Below are 24,951 nucleotides of genomic sequence, written 5' to 3'. Positions count from 1 at the left end.
TCATATTTTGAAACATTTTTCAAGTGTTCCTCATTGCTTAATAGTTAGAAAAAGTAACTTGCAAGTCCATTTTAACTCTTGAACTTCTACAGATATACAGTTGAGAACATATTGACTGGTTGCATCAGGGTTCGGCCACTCAAACACCCAGGAGTGAAGAAGATTGCATAAACTGGTGACTGCTGCCCAGTCCATCGTGGGTTCTGACCTCCCCACCATCAAAGGAAGTTACAGGAATCACTGCCTCAAAAAAGCAATAGACAATAGGTGCAGGAGGAGGCCATTCAGCCCATCGAGCCAGCACCGCCATTCAATGTGATCTGGGCTTATCATCCCCAATCAGTACCCGGGTTCCTGCCTTCTCTCCGTATCCCCTGACTCCGCTATCTTCTAGAGTCCTATCAAGCTCTCTCTTGAACGTATCCAGAGAACCGGCCTCCACCGACCTCTGAGGCAGAGAATTCCACAGCTTTTTGTGTCTATCTTTGGTGTAAACCAGCATCTGCACACTTGTGTCTTTATGAAGCTGTAGTAACTCAGCAGGTCAGGCAGTATCTTTGGAAAATTTGGTGCCATTTTGGGTTGAGACATATCTTCAGACCAAAGAAGCGTCTCAATCCTAAAAAACATCACCTATTCCTTTTCTCCAGAGATGCTGCATGACCCGCTGAGTAACTCCAGCTTTTTGTGTCCATTGAGACACAAATATTAGGCACTGCATTAAAGATTTGCTGGAATTGTGGAAAGCATCCTAGCAAGATGCATCACAGCTTGGTTTGGCATCGTCTACCCAAGATGGCAAGATATTGTGGAGTTGTGGATTACAGTTTATTACAATTCAGCCACCCTCTCCCATTGACTACAACTACACTTCATGCTGCCTTGGGAAGGCAGCTAACATAGTCAAGGATCTTTTTTACCTCAGTTATTCCCTCTTCTTCCCTCTCTCTTCGGGCAGAAGATATAAAAGCTTGAAACTACATACCACCAGATTCAGGAACAAGCTCTTCACCACTGTTATCAGACTACTGAAGAGATCTCCCTTAAGCTGGGGTGTCGGCCCAATCTTCCAAATTATCTCATTGCCGATTTTAAGATTTTTTTTCTCTGTAACTTCAAGAATCAGAGGACATAGATTTAAGGTGAGGTGGGAAAGATTTACCAGGAACCCGAGGGGCAATGTTTTTTCACAAAGGGTGGTAGGTGTATGGAAGGAGCTGCCAGAGGAGGTAGCTGTCTTTATCACAATGTTTCAAAATTATTTGGACAAGCACTTGAATAGGATGTATAGAGGAATATGGGCCAAACAGAGGCAGGTGGGACTAGTTTAGACGGGGCATGTTGGTTGGCATGGGCAAGTTGGTCGGTATGACTCCATAACTGTAATGCTATCATGCTGTAACATTATATTCTGTTCTCTGGTAATTTTCTCTTTACACTACCTGTTGTACTTGTGTATGACTGGGCTACCATCGACTCCACATTCAAAAAGGCACAACATGATGTACTTCCTACGGCAGCTGAGGAAGCACAATCTGCCACAGGCAACGAAGGTCCAATTCTACACGGCCATCGTAGAGTCTGGTCTCACCTTCTCCATCATGGTCTGGATTGGCTCAGCCACCAAGCATGACACCTGGAGGCTGCGGCGAATCGTCCCGTCAGCTGAGAAGGTTATTGGCTGCAACCTTCCCTCCATTGATGAACTGTACACTGCAAGAGCCAGGAAGCGAGCGGGCAAGATCATCTCTGACCCATTGATCTCACCCTGGCCACAAACTCTTTGAATCACTTCCCTCTGGAAGGTGACTCCGGACTGTCAAAGCTGCCACAGCCAGACATATAACCATATAACCATATAACAATTACAGCACGGAAACAGGCCATCTCGACCCTTCTAGTACGTGCCGAACACGTATTCTCCCCTAGTCCCATATACCTGCGCTCAGACCATAACCCTCCATTCCTTTCCCGTCCATATAACTATACAATTTATTTTTAAATGATAAAAACGAACCTGCCTCCACCACCTTCACTGGAAGCTCATTCCACACAGCCACCACTCTCTGAGTTCTTCAGCTCACTCTTCCAACTGGCATAAATCTCTCTGTAGACTTTGAAAATCTACTTCATTATCCACAACCCCACCTATCTTAGTATCATCTGCATACTTACTAATCCAATGTACCACACCATCATCCAGATCATTGATGTACATGACAAACAACAGTGGACCCAACACAGATCCCTGTGGCACCCGACTAGTCACTGGCCTCCAACCTGACAAACAACCATCCACCATTACTCTCTGGCATCTCCCATTCAGCCACTGTTGAATCCATCTTGCTACTCCACCATTAATACCCAACCATTGAACCTTCATAACCAACCTTCCATGAGGAACCTTGTCAAAGGCCTTACTGAAGTCCATATATACAACATCCACTGCTTTACCCTCATCAATTTCCCGAGTAACCTCTTCAAAAAATTCAAGAAGATTAGTCAAACATGACCCTCCAGGCACAAATCCATGTTGACTGTTCCTAATCAGACCCTGTTTATCCAGATGCTTATATATATTATCTCTAAGTATCCTTTCCATTAATTTACCCACCACTGACGTCAAACTAACAGGTCTATAATTGCTAGGTTTACTCTTAACCCCTTTTTAAACAATGGAACAACATGCGCAGTACGCCAATCCACCGGCACTATTCCCGTCTCTAATGACATTTGAAATATTTCTGTCATAGCCCCTGCTATTTCTACACTAACATAAAAACAGATTTTATCCATGAGCTCTACTCAACAGCCAAAAATCTGTGGCCTCCCTTTGATCTGGTATTTTGTTGGTTCACATGCTTGATCAATGGTGTTTTATAATTAATATATCATCAATTATTAATGTTTAGTGTTTTCTGAGTCATTCGTAACTGTCACTGTATGTCATGTTGTTACGTGGGCGGAGCACCAAGGCAAATTCCTTGTATGTGAAAACTTGGCCAATAAACTTACTTACTTACTTATACTCATGGAAATTGTGATTTGTCTGGAAACAAAGCTTTTCACTATATCTCAGCACACATGACAATACTAAACCCATACCGACTTGCCTTCATTGGTGGTAGTGTTGAGTATGAAAGTTGACAAGTCATGTTGCAGCTTTATAAAGCCAGTGAGGCCTCATTTAGTATTGTGTGTACTTCAGGTCGCTCTATTACAGGACAGACGAGGAGGCTTTGGTCAAGGAGCAGGAAAGGTTCACCTGGATCTGTCTGTGTATCAGCTATAAGGAGGACATCATGTTTTGTTTTCTCTGGGGCATTGGGGGCTGAGGGTTGACCTGATAGTTTATAAAATGATGAGAAGTGTAGATAGAGTAGATGAACAGCCCTTTTCGAGAATGAAAACATCAAATATTAGAGGACAAAGCTTTAAGGGTGGGAGGGCAAAAGTTCAAAGGAGATTTACAAGGTAATTTTTTTTTACACAGGGTGGTACTGCTGGGTGGTACTGCTGAGGTAAATGGTGAAAGTAGATATGAGAGAATGTTTCAGAGGAATTCAGAAAGACACATCAACAGGCAGGGAATAGAGGGACACCTACAATGTGCATGAATTGTGGTTAGTTTGGGATTAAGCAAATCCCTTGATGAGTTTAAGGACTAGTACACAAGAGGGGAATTTAGAGTTCAAGAAAAGGACGTGGGATAGCTTTGGCAGGTAAGTAAATGAGAATCCTAAAAGATTCTGTAAGTACAGTAAATGTAGAGCAAAAGAGTAAAGAGGGAGAGAATATGTCCATTTAAGGAGCAATGTAGTCATCTATACTTGGATTCTTAAGCGGTGTATGAGGTCCTAAATTAATATTTCTCATCGGTACTTACTGTGGAGGAAGTCAAGGAAGCTAAGGAGTTGTGGAATAAACACTGGAAGATTCAGTAAAGTAAGTCAGCTGTTTGAGGTTGGCCGTGAGTAAAGGCAACAGTGGCATGATATAGGGACACCTAAATAATTAATAAGTATATACCAGCTAACAATGTCATAAAATAGCCTTTTGATAAAATGCATTGATGTTGATGGATCTAAATTAGATTTTCCCTCAATAAATTCCATCTTCCACAGTCTGGCACTCAATGACTCTGTTTGTGTCTTGGTAACTTGCACCACTGCCTAATTCAGTAGTGTCTGTGAACATGGCTGTACTTCATCAGGTCACTGTCTGATCTATTGACTAATTTCTCTCATTTCTGTCGCAGTCTCACTGACAAATGTTTTCAGAATATTGGGCTATTCATTCAGTCTACAGCAGCTGATTCTGCTTTTATATATAACTCTGAATTCCCCCATCAGGTTAAAAGTGCAGGCCCCTAAGGATTGACACGCCCTGCCAATTATGCAACCTCTCTGTCTCTTATCTTTCAAAGTCACCTCATATTTTGTGAGCTCACATATTCGGAACCTGATGAAATCCTTCCTGTAAATTAAATGGAGGCAATATCGACAAATGTTTAATCACCATTACAGATCATGAGGGGGAAGTTGCGTTCTTCACACCATATTACCAAGCTCTCTATCGCTTTCCTCTCAGTTTGTGAAAAAGACTGTGACTGCTGACAAGTCTCACACTTCTGCTCTCTTTCCATCTCCATCCTCCCAGAACAAGGATAGGGTTCCTCTTGTCCTCATCTCCCATCCCCGTCAGCCCCATATTATTAATGAGCTTTCCCACGGAGCAATTATGATGAAGGACATTTGCTTAGAAAAGCAAGGTGTAGAATCAGTCAGGGTAAGCAGCAAGTTCTGCAAGTGCCCTCCATTTCTGCCATCATCCAATTGTGACTTTGTCTTAGTTTTTTCTCTCTCCATTAGCACAGCCTGCCCAGCTATCAGCAACACATATATAGACAAGGAAGCACCATCTCTTTCCAACTTGTTGCATCAACCAATTTGGTCTTTCCACATCAGAGATATTCTCTTTGGCCTTTCCATCCCACCCTCGCATTCTCTACGACATAAAACAAACTTTTTTTTCTCTTAAGATAGAACAAATTGCTGGAGCATCTCAGGTGGTCTTGGGTCAGGACCCTTCTTCTGACCTGAAATGTCACCTTTCCAATTTTTCCCCGAGATTCTGCCTGGCCTACTCGAGTTACTACGGCATCTTGTGTCTATATTTGGTATAAACCAGCATCTGCGGTTCCTTATTATTACATTTTATCTTTCCCAGTTCTGAGCAAAGATCGCAGCTTGAAATGTGTACTGTCTCTCTTTCCACAGATGCAGACAGACCTGCTGAGGGTTTCCAGCATTTGGTGGTTTTATTGCACGTTTGCAGAATCGTCAATTTCTTAGTTGTCTTGGATTGGGAAATGCTGATTAGAAAGGATCTTTGATGCATCTAAACATCAGTTACTGAAAGCAAACACGCACGTACGGTGTGGTAACTGTTTTGTTATAGGGCTTCAGTACAAGTACAAGGATAACACAACATTTACACAGGGCCATTTTAATTTTCCAACCCAGGAGTATAATTACCGAATGTAGAAAAGTTTGGAAAATTATAATGTGTCTGCAACTGGCTTGCTTATTTATTTTCATATCCTGGGCAGGAAAGGATCAGGTCTTGGGTAATTGTTTGTCCATCAATGTTTCTTCTAAATAATTTATTTTGTATAACTTATGTTAAGCTGGAAAAAGTAAAGAAATTATTTACAAGGAGGTCGCCAGGACTCGAGAGACTGTGTTATAAGGAGAGGTCGGGTAAACAAGGACTTTATTCCACATGGGGATTTCCTTATTCCTGAGGGGTGATCTTATTGACGTGTACAGAATCATGAGGGACATAGATAGGATGAAAGCACACAGTCTTTTTTTCCCAGGGGAGGGTAATCAAAAACAAGAGAGGATAGGTTTAGAGGGCCTGTAGGTGGTGTTTTGTACATGGAACATGCTGACAGAGGAAGTGGTTGAGTCATGTGCAATTCAACATTTATAAGGCATTTGGACAAACACATATAGGAAAGGGTTTGACGGATGTGAGCAAACATGGCCAAATGTGACTAGCTTAGATAAGGCATCTTGGTCAGCACAGATGGGTTAGACTGATCCTAGTTCTACATCTCTCCATATCACCATCTATATCCCTAATTTCCCATTCCCCTAACTCTCAATCTGAAGAAGGGTCTCGACCCAAAACTTCACCTATTATTTTTCTCCAGAGATGTTGCCTGACCCGTTGAGTTACTCCAGCATGTTGTGTCTATCTTCAGTTTAAACCAGCATCTGCAGTTCCTCCCTACACGCCCTGTTCCCGTGCTGTATGGCTCTATGACTCATTACTCTGTATGTTCTAGAACAGTCTGAGGAAGTCATCAAGAACAGTCTGAAGAAATTCAGAGCAACTAGGAGCATATTGCACTGGACAGGCGTCAGGGCCGGCCTTAGGAGGTGCGGGGCCCAATTGGGAACTATTTTGGTGAGCCCCAGGTTCCCAGCCAAGGTCTGTAGAATCATAGAAATATAAATACAGTCTATTATAGACTTTATATCTCTATGGTAGAATGGAAAGTAATCAAAAGGGTGCATAAAAAGTGCATGCGAATTAATGGACCAAACAGATCTAAGCTACATTTTAATGTAAAATTGCATACATGTAAGCCTACAAGTAACAAACAAAATGTGTAGATCACCTCTGCAAAGTACATAGTTACAATACCACTTGTTTTATTAACTGTGAAATGAAAAAAAAAGTAATGTAATTAACTCGATCCTGGAAAACCAATAACTATTGGCGAAAAACCAGTCCAGGCATTACATTTTGGGCTTCAGCCCCATTCTACCCTTTGGGCTTCTACCCCATCCTAGCAGGTGTGTGTGTGTGTGTGTGTGTGTGTGTGTGTGTGTGTGTGTGTGTGTGTGTGTGTGTGTGTGTGTGTGTGTGTGTGAGTGTGTGTGTGTGTGTGTGTGTGTGTGTGTGTGTGTGTGTGTGTGTGTGTGTGTGTGTGTGTGTGTGTGTCTGTGTGTCTGTGCGTGATGTGTGTGTGTGTGTGTGTGTGTGTGTGTGTGTGTGTGTGTGTGTGTGTGTGTGTGTGTGTGTGTGTGTGTGTGTGTGTCTGTGTGTGATGTGTGTGTGTTAGTTGTCCGTGCGTTATGTGTGTGTGTGGGAGGGAAGGAGAGAAGGGAGTGAGGGAGAGAAGGGTGGAAGGAGAGAAGGGAGGGAGGAAAGGAGAGAAAGAAGGGAGAGAGGGAGGGAAGGAGAAGGGAGGGATGGAAGGAGAGAAGGAAAAAGAGGGAGAGGAAGGAGGGAGGGAGGGAAAAAGGGAACGGAGGGAGGGAAGGGAAGGAGAGAAGGGAGGGAAGGAAGAAGGGAAGAGGTCATGACTTGAGAATTAAGGGACAGAAGTTTAGGGGTAATACAAGGGGGAACTTCTTTACTCAGAGAGTGGTAGCTGTGTGGAATGAGCTTCCAGTGGAAGTGGTGGAGGCAGGTTCGATTTTATCATTTAAAAATAAATTGGACAGGTATATTGATGGGAAATGAATGGAGGGTTATGGTCTGATTGCAGGTAGATGGGACTAGGGGAAAATAAGTGTTCAGCACGCACTTGAAGGGACGAGATGGCCTGTTTCCGTGCTGTAATTGTTATCTATATTACTAAATCTCTGTTCTTGACCGGTTTTGGCCATCTGTGCTGCGATTTCCGAGAGAACGCCGCCACCTACGGCCGTCATTTTTGGCCACCTCGCTCAGAGCCACCCTCCGCCACATGTGTGCCGAGGATTTTTCCCGTCGATGAAACATGACAGACATATTAATGTTTTTACAAAATTCCCCATTTCTCTGCTGCCCCTGCTGGCGGCAGGGGGGAGGGACTATAAAACCAGGAAGTGGTGTGCCTCACAGTCTCTTCAAGATGGAGGAAGGCAGAGGGTCAAGTTTCTCTGAGCTGTGAATAACACCGAACACATGTCTACTCAAAAATGTCTATTGGTTCTAAAATGCTTGCAAAAAAATATCTATTGGTTCTAAAGCTTGCAAAAAAAAAAGTGTCTATTGGTTCTAAAATGGTTCATACTAGCGCCCCAACGGGTCCCACTTAGTCTAGTATGGTTATATGGTTATATGGAAGGGAGGGAGGGAAGCGAAGGAGAGAAGGGAGGGAGAGGGCCGGTGGCGGGAGTGGATGCCGGGGTCCGGGCGAACGGGTGTGAGCTGAGGCCGAGGTTTGTAAATGTTGCTCCAACCCCCGGCCCAGCCTTCCCTGTATTGTTCACTGCGTCTTTCCGGGGAGAGAGAAGGGTGAAGCCGGGGCTGTGTGTATGAAGCACGGCGACTGGAGGGACGGGAGAACTGCCTTGGGACCGTGAGGGAACGACCCATCTCCCCCTCTCCCCCTTTACCATTCCCCCTCATGCCCCCCTCCCCATCTACCCCTTTCTTCCTCCTCCACCCCTCTATTCTCTCTCCACCCCTCTCTCCCCCCTCCACCCAGGGTAGATCTACCCAAGCCGAGAGTAGATTACGTAAGTGCGGGGCCCCCTTAGGCGCGGGGCACAATTGGGAGCAATTGGCCCAATTGGCTTAAGGCCGGCCCTGGCAGGCGTTCCAGGAGGAAATCCATGCTTGAAGGAGCTGCACGAAATGGAACTACGCCGTGTCGCAGAGACAAAGTGACAGCACCGTAAGGAGAGAGAGAAGGGGGCTCGACGACTACCAACCACCGCCAGTCTCCACTGCCCTACGTTGCACCAAGGCGTGTGGATCGCGGATCGGCCTCTACAGACATCTGCAGACCCACATGTAGACGACCCTGTGGAGAGGAGAGGCCAGTCATTCTCGTTTTGAGTGACTGCCGATGATGATGATGATGATTATGTTAAAATCTGTCAGTTTTTGTTGTGGAATACAGAATTTCTTCTCATGATCTATTTGAAAATCTTGCCTGGGTTTAACCTTATTGAATGATGATGAATGATAATCTGCCTGAAACTAACTCGGTTTCTCTCCCCACCCGCAGCTCTGAGCTGCTGAGTGTTCCTGGCTTTTGTGTTATTATCCATCCTGCCTCTGCAGTCTTTTGCCTGTATCTCTTTATTGGGACAACATTTCTCCCTGGGCAATATTCTCTCTCCTAATAGATTTATAATTTTTTTTGTCATTGGATCTGATATTCTTCACACTGGATTTAATGTAAATATATACGTCAGGTTATTGTTCATTGACTGAGGCACAGCGTTCAACACCATTATCCTGTCCAAACTGAGGGATCTGGGTCTCTGCTCCATCAGCACAGGGGCACCTCAAGGCTGTGTGTTCAAACCCCTGCTCTACCCTCTGTATACCCGTGACTGTGTAGCCAGCTGCAGCTACAAAGCCATCTTTAAATTCTATGATGATACCACCATCCTTGGATGAGTAATGTCTAATGCTGAGTCAGGGTAATGGAGGGAGATCGATAATTTAGTTGAGTGGTGTCAGAACAAGAATTTTGCTCTCAGCATCAGCAAGAAAAAGGAACATACCTCGACTTCATCATATCCCCCCTGGTTAAATCCCTCCCTACCTATGTTCAAGCCACCTCAGGCACTCTCCGTCGTCTCCGGGCATTCCATTTTCTAGGCCCCCATCCCCTCATCTTCACCATGGATGTCCAGTCACTCCATACCTCCATCCCCCACCAGGATGGTCTCAAAGCCCTCCGGTTCTTCCTCGACCAGAGAACCAATCAATCCCCGTCTACAGACACTCTCCTCCGCATAGCGGAGCTGGTCCTTACCCTTACTAACTTTTCGTTTAACTCCTCCCATTTCCTCCAAATACAAGGCATAGCTATGGGCACGCGCATGGGCCCCAGCTATGCCTGCCTCTTTGTAGGGTACGTCGAACAATCCTTGTTCGAGGTGTACCCGGGCCCCATCCCCGACCTCTACCTCCGCTACATCAACGATTGCATTGGTGCTACCTCCTGCACCCACACACAACTCACTGACTTCATCCGCTTCACCACTAACTTCCATCCGGCACTCAAATACACCTGGACCATTTCTGACACTTCCGTACCATTTCTTGACCTCACTATCTCCATCGCAGATGATAGACTTCTGACCGCCATCCACTATAAACATACTGACTCCCATGGCTATCTGGACTGCACTTCTTCCCACCCTGCTTCCTGTAAGGACTCCATCCCCTACTACCAATTCCTCTGTCTACGCCTCATCTGCTCCCAGGATGAGGTGTTCCACACCACGGCATCGGAAATGTCCTCATTCTTCAGGGAACTGGGGTTCCTCTTCCCTACTATAGATGAGGCTCTCACTAGGGTGTCTTCAATACCCCGTAACATGGCTCTCTCTCCCCATCCCCCCACTCGCAACAAGGGCAGAGTCCCCCTAGTCCTAACCTTTCACCCCACAAGCCATCACATACAACAAACAGTCCTCCATCATTTTCGCCACCTCCAACGTGACCCCATCACCAGCCACATCTTCCCGTCTCCACCCCTGTCTGCTTTACACAAAGACCACTCCCTCCGTAACTCCCTGGTCAATTCTTCCCTTCACTCCTGCACCAACCGCAAGAGATGCTACACTTGTCGCTTTACCTACCCCCTCGATTCCATTCAAGGACCCAGCAGTCGTTCCAGGTGCGACAGAGGTTCACCTGCACCTCCTCCATCCTCATCTATTGCATCCTCTGCATTATCCCGCACACTAGAAACAATTTACAATTTTACCAAATCCAATTAATGTACAAACGTGTATGTTTTTGGAGTGTAGGAAGAAAACAAAGCACTTGGAGAAATCCCACATCGTCACACAGAGAACGTACAAACTCCGAAAAGATTAATGTGCCTAAGGCGAGTAAGTAAGGGTTTAATTGCTCCAGTCCACTTCCGCCGCATATGAAAAATAAACATTCTCGTCTCGTTATCATATCCCCATTCACACATCTCATTACTTTTCTTCCCTCCATTACATCTGGCTGTTTAATTCTTGCACTCTTTCTTGCATTTGTTTAATGCATTTTGTTTAGATATGGGTTGCGAATGTACATGTGCTTCCTATCTTCTGACATTTCATATAAATAATTTGCTCAGAAATGAATCAGAACAGCCTCAGATGACTTCTAAACCTTGATTAGCAAAGCAGTGAAACCTATTGATATCCATGCTTGGTATGAATCCCAGAGCAGTACACTTCAGTGTCCTTCTCACAGGCAACCGAGAACACAAAACATCTCAATTTTAAACAGAAATATTCAACTGTAAAATAGTAGATACACATCACTGCAATATGCAAATTGAACTTGAAAGCAGATGAAACTAACCCAGACTGGGCGACCCATCCTGGGACTGTACTTACCCACTGCACAGAGGAACAGAGTCAAGGTGGAGAATATCAGTGCAAACATGTTGCAAACTTGGTTTGCAAGGATTAGACTTTTGTTCATTCAGACCCGATGTTCCCGTTGCTGTTTTAGAAGCGACTGACCTCTACAACTTCCCCACAAGATTGTTTCATCACAAATGCGTGGAGTGTAAAGAGGAAGTCATGGGGAAAGTGGGCAGTGGAAACCACTGAAAATTTACTCTCAAACTGTAGGCAAACCACCAGAGTAGTTTTCACCATTCTCTCTGGATGCATCGACGATGGTCACAGATGCAAGTTTCAGACGTACTGAGGGCAAATCATTGTAGTCACCCCTGATGCTGAAGTAGGGTTGTACAGGGTGGTTCAAGAACTTGATGGTTGATGGAAAGAGGCTGTTCTTCAACTTGGAGGTAACAGCCTTCAGGCTCCTGTACTTTCTTCCTGATGGTACAGGGAGATGAGAGTATGGCCACGGTGATGCGGGTCTGTTTCTTGGCACCATTTGGCCAGTTGATCGATCTTCCCCAATACTCTGACTCATCATCATCCATAATTGGTTCAACTACGGTGGTGTCGTCGGCAGATTTGAAGATGGAATTGGAACTGTGTCCGGCCACACATTAATGGGTACAGAGTACGGGGCTGAACACCCAGCCTTGAGGTGCTCCTGTGCTGATGGTTCCTGATCAAGCAGGAAGTTTGGCTATGAGGTGGAGGAAATGCATTACTGATTAGGGAGAAGTTCACAGTGACACTTAGAGAGGACGTACTAGAGGATTAATCCACTGTGGGTAGTTTATTCACAGCGGGTAGAGTTCACAATAAACAAAGGCACGATCATGCTGACGGGATGATATAATGGGCCCTCCAAAAACCAGTAGGAAATAGAAGAACAAATATATATACTGATTACAGGAAACTATAAAAATATCCGGGTTAATTGGCTGCTGCAAATTATCCCAAGTATGTAGGATAGAACCAGTCTTTAATCTTTTTCTTTAGCCTTTCGCGATATAGTGTGAAAACGGGCCCTTCGGACAACTGATTCCAAGCCGATCAGTGATCATCCCGTACACCAGCACTAACCTACATACTGGGGAAATTTGTTATCATTTTTACCAAAGACAATTAACCTACAATCCTGTACGTCTTTGGAGTGTGGGAGGAAACCGGAGCACCCGGAAAAAGCCCATTTGGTCACAGGGAGAACGTACAAACTATGTACAGACACCAACTTTAGTCAGGGTTGAACCTGAGTTTTTTTGTGCTGTAAGGCAGCAACTCTACCGCTGTGCCACCGGGCCACCCAGTGTTTGGGGGATTGATGGTCGGCACGGATTCGGTTGGCCGAAGGGCCTGTTACCATGCTGTATCTATAAACTAAACTAAACTGAAAACCTGCGGACCGTGGTCAAACTTGTAACCGGTTTTGGACGGGGCAGAGAGAAACTTTCTGGCAAAAGTGGAAAATTGAGAATGCTAGTTTATAACCTCATTACTTCCTTTTCAGTGAAAATGCAAAAGTGTACAGGATAAAACAGAAATTCGTACCGACATTTATATTGTAATCTCCCTCTTCTGAAATATGTTACTCGACAGATTGCACAATTTCTTGTTCAGAGGCATCCTTAAATTTCTGCACTCTCATCATAAATGTAGTTCACCTGCCTTTTTGTCAATAGTACTTAACTCACATGCATCAAGAAAGACTCAAGAGTTAGCAATTAAAAATAATCCCTCCAAAATAAGCAGATGTGGTTTTCTTTAGAGTTGGCTTCCTCTTCCACTGCTTGTTAGAAATACATTTACCAATATGAATAAATTCAGATTTCAGGATGATATTGTTGCTTGCAAAATTTGGTTACTCGCTACACATCTCCTCTCTGCCCGACATACGGTCGCTTCATATAAAACTTCCCATTCTAATGTTGAAAGGCCTGGATAGAGTGGATGTGGAGAGGGTGTTTCCACCAATGAGAGAGTCTAGGACCAGAGGCCGTAGTACCTTTAGAAAAGAGATGAGGAGGAATTTATTTAGTCAGAGTGTGGTGAATCTGTGGAATTCATTGCCCCAAAAGGCTGTGGAGGCCAAGTCAATGGATATTTTGAAGGCGGAGATTGACAGATTCTTGATTACTACGGGTGTCAGGGATTATGGGAGAAGGCAGGAGAATGGGGTTGAGAGGGAAAGATATATCAGCCATGATTGAATGGCCAAGTGGACCTGATGGGCCGAATGGCCGAATTTTGCTCCTATAACTTATGAAGATTCATTCCTCGTTGGATTGATCATCCTAAAAATTGTCTGAAAACACTTACATGCTGGCCTCTCGTACATTCCTCATTGCTTTCAGTCAGCTATTGATGGTCATGCCTTTAACAAGCACCTCTCATTACCCCCACTTTCGCCCTCCCCACTCTTTCCACCACTCCCCCCTCCCACCCCCTGTCCAAGCTCTCATCCTATCTCCTCCTTTCTTAAAACGTTGTACTCTGATCAAGTGTTTCACACAAGCATAGAACAGTACAGCAGAGGGAAAGGTTCTTTAACCCACCATATCTGTGTCGAACATGATGCCAATTTAAACTATTCCCATCTGCCTGCACATGGTCTCACCATTCTCTACTTGTTAATGTCTTTGTCTAAATGACTATTAACTACCACTCAGATCTGCCTCCACCACTTCCCCCGGCTATGTGTTCCAGGAACCTAACACTCTGTGAAAACAAGAACTTGCCTCATATATATTCTTTAAACTTTCCCACTCTCATCTTAAAGCCTTGACATCTAATATTTGACATTTCTACTCTGGAAAAAAATACTCTGAGTATTCTAACCAGTCTATGGTGTTGTAGTCAAGCAACTCTGCGTGCAGATCCCAGAAGTGGATTTGTGATGTTTAGAACCAGGATTTTGCCATAAATGCCGTTGCCTTTTTATGCCTTTTTTGATGATTTCACCAGGATAATGCCTTTTTCACGAACGAGTGCCTAAATCAGCCTTTTTGCTAAAAGGTTGAACTATTTTCTCTAGTTGTACCGTGATTACAATGATGTTTTCTATGTTAACACATTAATATTAATGTTTTTTTAACGTGTTAACATAGTATAACATATGAAAACTTCTATCACCGGGCAAAACCAGGGGCGCCACCGTTGGTCGTTCATTCATTCATGCCGCTGCCCGCTGGTTCAGTCTTCTCCAAGATCTATTTAAAAAAGAACTGCAGATGCTGGAAAAATCAGAAGTAGACGACAAATGCTGGAGAAACAGCGGGTGAGGAAGAATCTATGGAGAGAAGGAATAGGTGGCATTTCGGGTCGAGACCCTTCTTCAAACTGATGTGGGGGGTGGGGCGGGAAAAGGAAAGGAAGAGGCGAAGACAGTAGGACTAGAAGGAGAGCTGAGAAGGCGGAGGGGGAGGAGGGAGAAGACAAGGACTATCTAAAATTAGAGAAGTCAATGTTGGGGTGTAGGCTACCCAAGCGAAATACCAAAGCTTGTCTCCTCACTACATTTACTGCTGGCTCCAGTCTCAAATCTGAGTTTTCGAGTGATTTGTGCAGGGCATTCATTGATGCTGGAATTCCATTGTGGAAATTGGAAAACAAATCTCTCAGAGGTTTTTTCGAGAAATACACAGAGGAACTTATACCAAGCGAGTCATCATTACAAAAAATTATGTTAACAGCAACTTCAACATTGTTGTGCAGAAAATTAGAGATGAAGTTGCATGCAACAAAATCTGGATCTCAATAGATGAGACAACTGATGCTGTGGGGAGATATTTAAGAAGGAACTGCAGATGCCGGAAAATCAAAGGTAGACAAAAATGCTGGAGAAACGCAATGGGTGAGGCAGCATCTATGGAGTCTGAAGAAAGGTCTCGACACAAAACATCGCCTATTTCCTTCACTCCATAGATGCTGCCTTAGATGAGTTTCTCCAGCATATTTGTCTACCTGTGGGGAGATATGTTGCCAATGTGGTCATCGGTACACTGGAGGCAGGTCAACCATCAAAGGAGTATTTGTTGACATAGGAAGTATTGGAGAAGTCAATCAGCTCAACTATTGCTCAGTTGTTTACCTCTTCACTTGCTGTACTTTGGGCAGAAGGTATAAAACACAAGAATGTTCTTCTGTTTGTGACTGATGCAGCTCTGTACATGAAAAAAGCTGTTCATGCTCTTAAAGTTTTATTCCCAAAATGTTGCATTTGACATGTTTAGCTCAAGGACTTCATAGAATTGCAAAGCACATAAATAGCTTGTTTCCAAATGTCGATTGCCTAGTTTTCAATGTCAAGAAAATCTTCCTCAAAGCACCATCACATGTGCAGTTGTTCAAGGAAATGGCACCTGAGATTCCGCTACCTCTTCAGCCCATTTTTACTAGGTGGAGTACATGGCTCTCTGCTGTACTCTACTATGCTGCAAATTTTGAAAAGATAAAAGAAATTGTCAACTGTTTTGAAGAAGAAGAATCTGCTCCAGTCCGGATTGTCAGTGAAATCATGCAGAAAAATTCCCTCCATCGCGATCTTGTGTTTATTGCTTCCAATTTTGCAAACTTCCCACAAGCTATCACTTCCCTTGAGAAACGTTGCGAAACATTAGTGAATAACTTGCAGGTTTTCAACAAAATAACTGACGATTTTGGTAAAATTCCTGGCGATGTAGGTAGAGACATACAAGGAAAATGTGAGAGAGTGATTTTAGCTAACAATGATCTTGAAGAAATACAAAACATAGCTTAAGTTCTCAAAGGTAGTTGTAATGCACAAGATATCAACATGAATATAGAGTCTGTAGCTTGTTTCTGGTATGCACTAGTGACCTCAGCTGAGGTAGAAAGACGTTTTTCACAACTGAAGCACATTCTGTCTGACAGAAGATAGTTTAACACCAGATAATTTGAAAACAATGCTGGTAATTATGTGCAACTAGGCAACTTCGGTAATTTAATATAGTATACCTTTATATTATCAATTTTAACCATATTTTGGTGGCGGAAATACATGCCTTTTTATGGCTATTGTCAATAAATGCCTTTTTCATGCCTTTTTGTAATTTTATTATTACTTTTTGCCAGCCTATTTTAGTGTTTTTTAGTGCCTAATCCTGGCTCTAGTCCGGGTGTCAGAGGTGATGGGGAGAAGGCAGGAGAATTGGGGTTGAGAGGAAGAGATAGATCAGCCATGATTGAATGGCGGAGTAGCCTTGATGGGCTAAATGGCCTAATTCTGCTCCGATCATAAGTGTTCTCCTGCCTTTTCCCCATCATCTCTGACACCCGTACTAAGCATGGGTAGAAATCGCTTTTAAAACATGGGGGGGACACAAAGGGAGAGGGCACAGAGGGGAGAGAGAGGGCGGAGAGAGAGGGCAGAGAGTGAGGGTAGAGAGAGAGGGCAGAGAGATAGGGCAGAGAGAGAGGGCAGATAGGGCAGAGAGGATCAATCGCACGTTATAACGTGCCGTCGACCAATTTTGCCACCGCTGAACAACCCCCCGTCCCCCAACATTACACCTTTCTTCACGGCAGCCCTGCAGATGTCTTGGTTCTGACAATTAAAGGGACCTATCCGGTAACAACACTATGAGCAGCTCTGGGCCGCCGCGCTCCCGACTCGAATCGACTCGACGCCTAACTGACACATGCTCCGTTCTGTGCTGAGTTTGCCGCGGTCCGGATAAAATCTCATGGTGGGCCATATGTGGCCCACGGGCCATATTTTGGAGACCCCTGATGAACGCATACGTACGTACGCATGATACGGTAATTACAGTTAGCTCTGCCGTAATTGGGAAGAGTGTAGTGCTAGCTTCCTTCCGTGGTGGGCGGGAAGCATGGACGGAAATCCCAGGGTGGGCGACAGGGGGGGGGACATATACCCTCCATGTTTTGAGAGGTGGGGGACATTCCCCCCCATGTTTTGTGAAACATGTATTTTGCAATCAGTTCCCATCCGACCGGGCTCTGCGGAGTCGGGGCCGCATGCATGGTCAGCTGGCTCAGAATCTGAAAACAATTAAATGTCATCCTTTGGTAATGATAAACGCTCATCCATTCCTCATACAATACACAAAATAGATTGCAGCAAAACCAAAACCGCCTTGGAATTTTACATTTATAAAAAGCTCTCGGGTTTAATGAGTACTGAAGAACGATTGGAGTCGTTTATCACTTCATTTCTCTGAGACAAAAACGATGTGTTAACTGTCGTATTAACACTGTTAGTTTGATGTGTCACCAACCAATACATCGATATGCATTCCTCAGTAAATATAATTGTGTTTTGACCTTCAAGTATTCCTGACGCATTCCTTTGAATAAAATTCACGGGAGAATTTCTTAAAACTGTCTGATGCGGGTATAATTACTATTTGAGCTTTGGAAGCAGACAAAAAATGCTGGAGGAACACAGCATCTATGTAAAGAAGGAAAATGGGATGTTTCGGGTCTCGACCCTCCTTCAGACCCTTTGTGAACTTTTGATGTATTGGTGGATGGGAAAGATTTAAACAGATATTGGAGGATCATTAAGGGACCCGGCGGTCGAGATGGTTTGCAGGTGTAGCCCCTCATTCACACATGTTATTCAGTTATTTTTACCCACAATTTAGGGATGTTATATGAAATTTAAAAAAATTAAGTATGTTTATATTTATTTTTGTTAGTTTATTAAAAGTTTATTTATGTATGTTTTTGTTTGTTTGTGAAAAGTCTATGTGTGTTGTTTTCTCTCTCTCTCTCTCTCTCTCTCTCTCTCTAGGTTAGCCGTTTAAATCTTTCAATAGCTACAACATGATAAATAACACTGGAAAAAACTGAAGCAAATAAAGGTAAACAGAAGCACTATCCTTGGAGGTGAGAGAGAGGGAAAACACTGCACGTAAACTTTTCACAAACTAACAAATACATAAATAAAGAAACTTTTGATGGGAGGAGATAAAATTGTTAGTTGTCATGCAAACTTGTCATCGGGCCGCCAGGCAATTGTGTCCCCCCGTGTTTTAAAAGTGATTTCCGCCCTTACGGGTAAAGAGTCCGGAGAATAGGCCTAAGTTATGTTTCGACATATTGGAAAACAATGGGAGGATTGTCCCCCACCTCTCAAAAAATGGGGTGGGGGGGCACATCTCCCTGGGATTTCCACCCATTATCAATGTGCACCCACAATGCTATGAAGGAGAGAGAGTTCTAGGTTATTGAACCAGCAGCGGTTAAGGAACATCGATATGTTTCCAGGTCAGTATGATGGGTGGATTGGAAGACAACTTGCTGCAATGTATCCTGAAGATGCTACAAGCCGCTGCTACTGTGTACCTGTGGTGGAGTGAGTGAATGTTGAGGATGGTTCAATGATTTTTATTCAATGATTCTCCAGTGCCCTCGAACAGGTTGGCCCACCGACCAAAGTCCCTCTCCTCGCCCGTCCGTCTCTGTGTCTCAGGGAACACTGCCTGCAGCCGACCCCGAAGGTGCTGGAGGTAATATCCTGGCCCCTCTAATACCAGCCTATACCGTTCTATTCTCACCAAGGGTTGAAGGCAAAGTGCTCTGCATAGGAAGAGATACGGATCTGTGACAGGTATCCCAATTCCCACCAGAGGGCACTGTTGTTCCATTATTCCACTTGAACTGTTATTTTCCCAAAGATACATTTTATTCCACTTATCAAATTCCAAAGTAACTTTAAGTGGTTGTCCACTTACCGATGAAATTGCAATAGAAGCATTTTGGCCCTGAGTTTTTCCCGATTCAAAGTATGATCTTTTAACCTTCCTAATATAGGCTGGGCTGCAATAGTGTTAAAGGCTTAGATGGGATGGAATGTGTTGAGTGTGTTCAGAATGGTTTCACCACACATAATAGAGGACTTTGCTATGGAGAGGGCAGAGCTTAACCTACTCTTGGGAAATAGGGCAGGGCAAGTGACTGAGATGTCAGTGAGGGAGCACTTTGGAACAATGATCAGAGGTCTATTAGTTTAGTTTGATTTAGTTTAGAGATACAGCGCAGAAACAGGCCCTTTGGCCCACCGAGTCTGCACATTAACACAAGCCTACACATATAGTACTAGAGACAATTTACACATATACCATGTATGCAAATCAAAGCCAATTAACCTACAAACCTGTACGTCTTTGGAGCGTGGGAGGAAACTGAAAATCTCGGAGAAAACGCACATGGTCACGGGGAGGACGTACAAACCTGTGGTCGGGATGAACCAGGGTTTCCAGCGCTGCAAACGCTCTAAGTCAGCAACTCTACCGCTGCGCCCCATTTTAAAATACTTATGGAAAGGAACAGAACTGGTCCACAATTTAAATTTTAAATTAGGGAAGGCTAATTTTAACAGTATTAGAAAAGAGCATGCAGAGATTAATTAGAGTAAGATGTTTGCTGGCAAAGACATCCTTAATCCATCACAATTCACCCAGCAACAAAACAGATCCTTGGCTGACACCATCTCCCTGGCCCGACACACATTTGCATTGATATTAGTTTATTATTAACCCGTGTACTGAGATACAGTGAAAAAACTTTGTTTTGTGTGCTATCCATGCAAATCATACCCCACATGAGTACAATCACACCAGGCACAGAGAAAGTCCAAATAAATTTGTACATGGTACCTACCGCAGTGAGTAGGTTGGGAGATCCAGGCTAAACTTAATTTTAAGCTATCTCCCAATCTATCTTTGAGTCCTGGCAAAAACCTCGTAAATCTTCTCTGTGCTCTTTTTCAGCTTGATAACATCTTTCCCATAACATGTTTCCCAAAATACACTAAATGCAGCCTCACCAACGTCTTATACGTGTACAACATGACCTCCCAACTTCTATACAGGGCTCTAACTGATGAAGGCCAATGTGCCAAAAGCCTTTTTGACCATCCTATCTACCTGTAATGCCACTTTTAATTACCTATATACCTGTGCTCCTAAATCCCTCTGCTCTACCATTTACTGTGTAGATTCTGCCCATGTTAGTGTTCCCAAATGCAACACCTCACATTTCTCTGTATTAAATTCTATCAACAATTGCTCAGCCCACCTGCCCAATCAACAAGATCCTGCTGCAACTTTTGATAACCATGTTCACTATCTACAATACCACCCACTTTAGTGTCATCTGCAAACTAGCTAACCATGCCATGCACGTTCTCGTACAAATCATTGATACAGATGACAAACAGCAATGGGCCCAGCATTAAACCCTGAGGCACACCACCAATCACAGGCCTCCAGTCTGAAAAAACAACCCTCCACCATCACCCTCTGCTTCTTTCAGACATCAATTATCCATCCATTCATCGATATCTCCATGAATCCCATTGGACCTAACCTTCTAGAGCAGCCTACCATGCGGCACCTTGTCAAATGCCTTACTAAAATACATGTATCCAATGTCCACAGCTCTACCTTCATCGACCTTTTTGGTCACATTCTCAAATAACTCAATCAGATTCGAGCGACACGACCTCCCATGTACAAAACCATGTTGACTATCACTAATCAGCCCCTGTACATCTAAGTGCATAAATATATTCGTATCCCTCAGAATACTCCCTAGTAACTTTCCAACCACAAATGTTAAGTTCACTGGCCTGTAGTTTATCTCCTTTTCCCTGCAGCCCTTCTTGAATAGAGGCACAGCATTTGCCTCCCTCTACTCTTCCGGCAACTCGTCTGTATTTAACAATGATTCATAAGTCTCTGCAAGGGCTCCTCGTTTCCCACAGTGTCCTAGGATATAACTGATCAGGCCCCGGAAATTTGTCCATCTTCATATGCTTCAGGTAACTTCAGCATGTCTGCGACCATAATACCGACTGCTCTCAATCCTCTTCCAGTGACTACCATCCTCCTGTCTTTCTCCACGGTAAAAACACTTGTTGAGGACCTTGCCCATCTCCTGTGGCTCCACACAGAATTGACCACTTTGATTCCTGAGGGGTCCCACACTTTCACTGGTTACCCTTTTTCCTTTTATGTGCTTTTAATATCTCTTGGGATTATCCTTAGTGCTATCTACCAGAGCCATCTCCAGTCCCCTTTTTGCCCTTCTGATTTCCCTTTTTAGCTTAGTTCCCGAAACTCCTCCAGGGATACACTTGATCCCAGCTGCCTATACCTGTCCAATGCCTTTTTCTTAGAACTCTTGACCATTACAGAAGTACTCTTGACCATATACAAAAATTGGGGCATCATGATATTTCTGCACAAGTTATTGGTGAGACCACACTTGGAGTACTGTGTGCAGTTTCAGTCGCTAGTTATTGGAAAGATGTCACTACGTTGGAGAAGGTGCAGAAGATTCACCAGGATTTTACTGATCCTTGCAGGCCTAAGTTATAAAGAGAAGCTAGACTGGCTGCGACCTTTTTCCTTTGGAGCATAGGAAGCTGAAGGTGATCTTTCTGAAGTATGTAAAATGACAAGAGGCATGGATAAAGTGAACACACAGTTTATTTCCTCATGGTACAGATTGTAAAACTGGACGACATTGGCTTAAGGTGAGAGGGACGATATTTAAGAGAGACCACAATGCAACATTTCACTCAGCCCTCTCCTATTATCTCAAACATAGCTCCACAGTTTAAGCTGCATGTTTATTAGAAAGCAGCAACATCTATATACAGGCAGTTGAACGATTTGAACAATCAATGCAATATTTTAAAGCAGTAAACAATAACGTGAGGAAGTCTATACAACCATTGCAATGTCTCCATATACTTGATTGTCTTTAAATTCTTATCATACTTTGGGAAGCAACTAGCTGGCTGATACATGCCATCAACCAGCTTCAATGTAGATGTCACTTATTTTTCCTATACTTTTATCAATGGGAGAATGGTGTGGAAAGGGATGTTTTTTCTTGATGCACATATCCCAAACGTTCCTTCTAATAAACGTCTCTTGTGTCAAACACAAAGCAAATGGAACTCTGGCCTTATACCTTTACATGTCCGACGTGTCTGCCTGTGCAGATATCATCCAATCTTCCTTCAATTAAACAGGACGCCGAGACAGTTCAGCGGTGGGACACTTATTTGCTGCCTGTTTATAGAAAATTAAACAGAAACCAGTTACACAAAGCAAAATGGTGAAGAATGCATGAGTCTGAAGGGTCATGTGTTCATGTTCTCCAGAGATGCTGCCCGACACCTTGTGATAATACAGCACTTTCTGTGCTTCAATGCACGAGTTCAAATCAGTTCCAGACATTGCCCGAACTGTTCCGTTGAGTGTCTAAACACTGTTCTCGAATAACTTTGAACCCCATGGGATCTTAAATTCATGGTCACAGAGCTATATAGCATGGAAACAGGTCCTTAAGCCCACCTTGTCCATGTTAATCAAGTTGTCATTCTGGGCTAATTCCACTTACCTGCATTTGGCCCTCTTGACCCTTTCCTATTCAAATATCTGTCCAAATGTTCTTTGAAAGTTGTAATTGTATCGGATTCTGTAGCTTTCTCAGGCAACTCATTTGGGAAATGGACTACTGTCTGCATGAAAAAGTTGCCTCTAAAGGTCCCTCAAAAACTTCTCACCTCTCATCTCAAACATATACCCTTTAGTTTTACATTCCTCTACCATGGAAAAAAGGCTGTGAGTATTTACTTTATGAATGTCCCTCATCATCTTGAACACCACAATAAGACCGACCACCCCTCAGACTCCAAATTTGAAAGTTCCAGCCAAGGCACCTCTCCTTCGAGATTCCCCACCAGATCAAGTTGCTTCTCTCTGCCCAGCATAGTCAGGTTAATTCCCGGGATGGCGGGACTGACATATGATGAAAGAATGGATCGACTGGGCTTATATTCACTGGAATCTAGAAGGATGAAAGTGGTTCTTATAGAAACATATAAAATTCTTAAGGGATTGGACAGGCTAGATGCCGGAGAAATGTTCCCGATGTTGGGGGAGTCCAGAAACAGGGGTCACAGTTTAACAATAAGGGGTAGGCCATTACGACTGATATGAGGGGGTGGAAGATTGCAACCTTTACGTGGTCCGCCCTGTTTCGATGAATGCAATCAACCTGGCGTGCACAATCAAATAGAACAAGTTTACAGCTACAACTTTGGCTGTGCACACCATAAGGAAGAAGAAGACTGATATGAGGAAAAACATTTTTACCCAAAGATTTGTGAATCTGTGGAATTCTCTGCCACAGAAGGCAGTGGAGGCAAATTCACTGGATGTATTCAAGAGAGAGTTAACCCTCTTAGGGCTAACGGAATCAAGGGACATGGGGAGAAATGTAGAATGGGGTGCTGATTTTGGATGATCAACCATGATCACATTGAATGGCAGTGCTGGCTCAAAGGGGCTGAATGGCCTACTCCCACTCCTATTTTCTACAGTGCATTCCGAAAGTATTCAGACCCTTTCACTTTTTACACATCCAACCCTAAGCACACAGCCAAGACAACGCAGGAGAGTGGCTTTGTGACAAGTCTGTGAATGTCCTTGAGTGGCCCAGCCAGAGCCTGGACTTGAACCCGATCGAACATCTCTGGAGGGACCTGAAAATAGCTGTGCATCGACGTTCCCCATCCAACCTGATATTGCTTGAGAGGATCTGCAGAGAAGAATGGGAGAAATTACCCAAATACAGGTGTGCCAAGCTTGTAGCGTCATACCCAAGAAGACATGGCTGTAATCACTGCCAAAAGTGCCTCAACAAAGTACTGAGTAAAGGGTCTGAATACTTATGTAAATGTGATATTTCAGGGTTTTTTAAATTACTTTGCAAAAATTTCTAAACACCTGTTTTTGCTTTTTTATTATGGGACATTGTGTGTAGACCGATGATAAAGAAATGAATTTAATCCACTTTAGAATACGGCTGTCACATAACAAAATGTGGAAAAAGTGAAGTGTTCTGAATACTTTCTGAATGCACTGTATGTTTCTATGTTCTATGTTTCTATAGAGAACCCATTAAAATCGAAAACACTTTAGTAAGACCCCACTTTCACCACCCAAACGGAAGGCAATTTAAGTCAATTTGTGACTTCTGCCGAAAAAAATTAACCCTGCTTCACCCTGATGGTAATTAAGGTAAGAATAGGGTTGAGTTCTTGCTTAGTGACAGATGCCCTCTCTCTGATGTCATAGTGACCGATCACTGAAGGAAGTGGTCAAGGAATGCGAGTTTCATCTTGATCACTATCGTCCAATCCCCAATAATTCATGGAACAGTTTTTGTTGGAAATGTCAGAGACAATATCTGAAACCAAGGTGGGATAATGAATTAGAAATTGACTTGAACTGGATCCCTTGACCCCGGATTAAATATTCAGTGTTACCAGGATTGCAAGGATGTGTGTTCATAGCCAGATTATCTGACTCAGTGATGGATGTTAATTTACTCTCTGAACCAAACTTGCAGTCAGACTGAACTCCTGTCGGCCCATCTCCACGCTTGTCGTTCCTGTCTAAATCCTCAACATTTCTGCAGCAGTTGACAGATATCACATGGTGCAGATGCGACAATGTCAACAGTTACTGGAACGTACCTCAGAGATGATCGTAGATGGACTGAGTGC

The 24,951-nt window shown here is 43.7% G+C and overlaps 1 protein-coding gene across 1 annotated transcript in view; it reads right to left on the bottom strand.

Annotated features, from left to right (window-relative positions):
• LOC116976513 overlaps positions 1-11,926 on the bottom strand; it is a 28,504-nt gene extending 16,578 nt beyond the window's left edge. Inside the window, exon 1 of the mRNA XM_033026405.1 lies at positions 11,731-11,926. Within this exon, the coding sequence (XP_032882296.1) occupies positions 11,731-11,926 (196 nt within the window). The remainder of the gene's footprint in view (positions 1-11,730) is intronic.
• Positions 11,927-24,951: the final 13,025 nt, after the last annotated feature.

This window comes from Amblyraja radiata, chromosome 8, assembly GCF_010909765.2.
Source record: "Amblyraja radiata isolate CabotCenter1 chromosome 8, sAmbRad1.1.pri, whole genome shotgun sequence".
NCBI classification, from domain to species: Eukaryota; Metazoa; Chordata; class Chondrichthyes; order Rajiformes; family Rajidae; genus Amblyraja; species Amblyraja radiata.
Note: the sequence above shows the minus strand (reverse complement) of the source record. Positions and strands in the feature narration are given on the sequence as shown.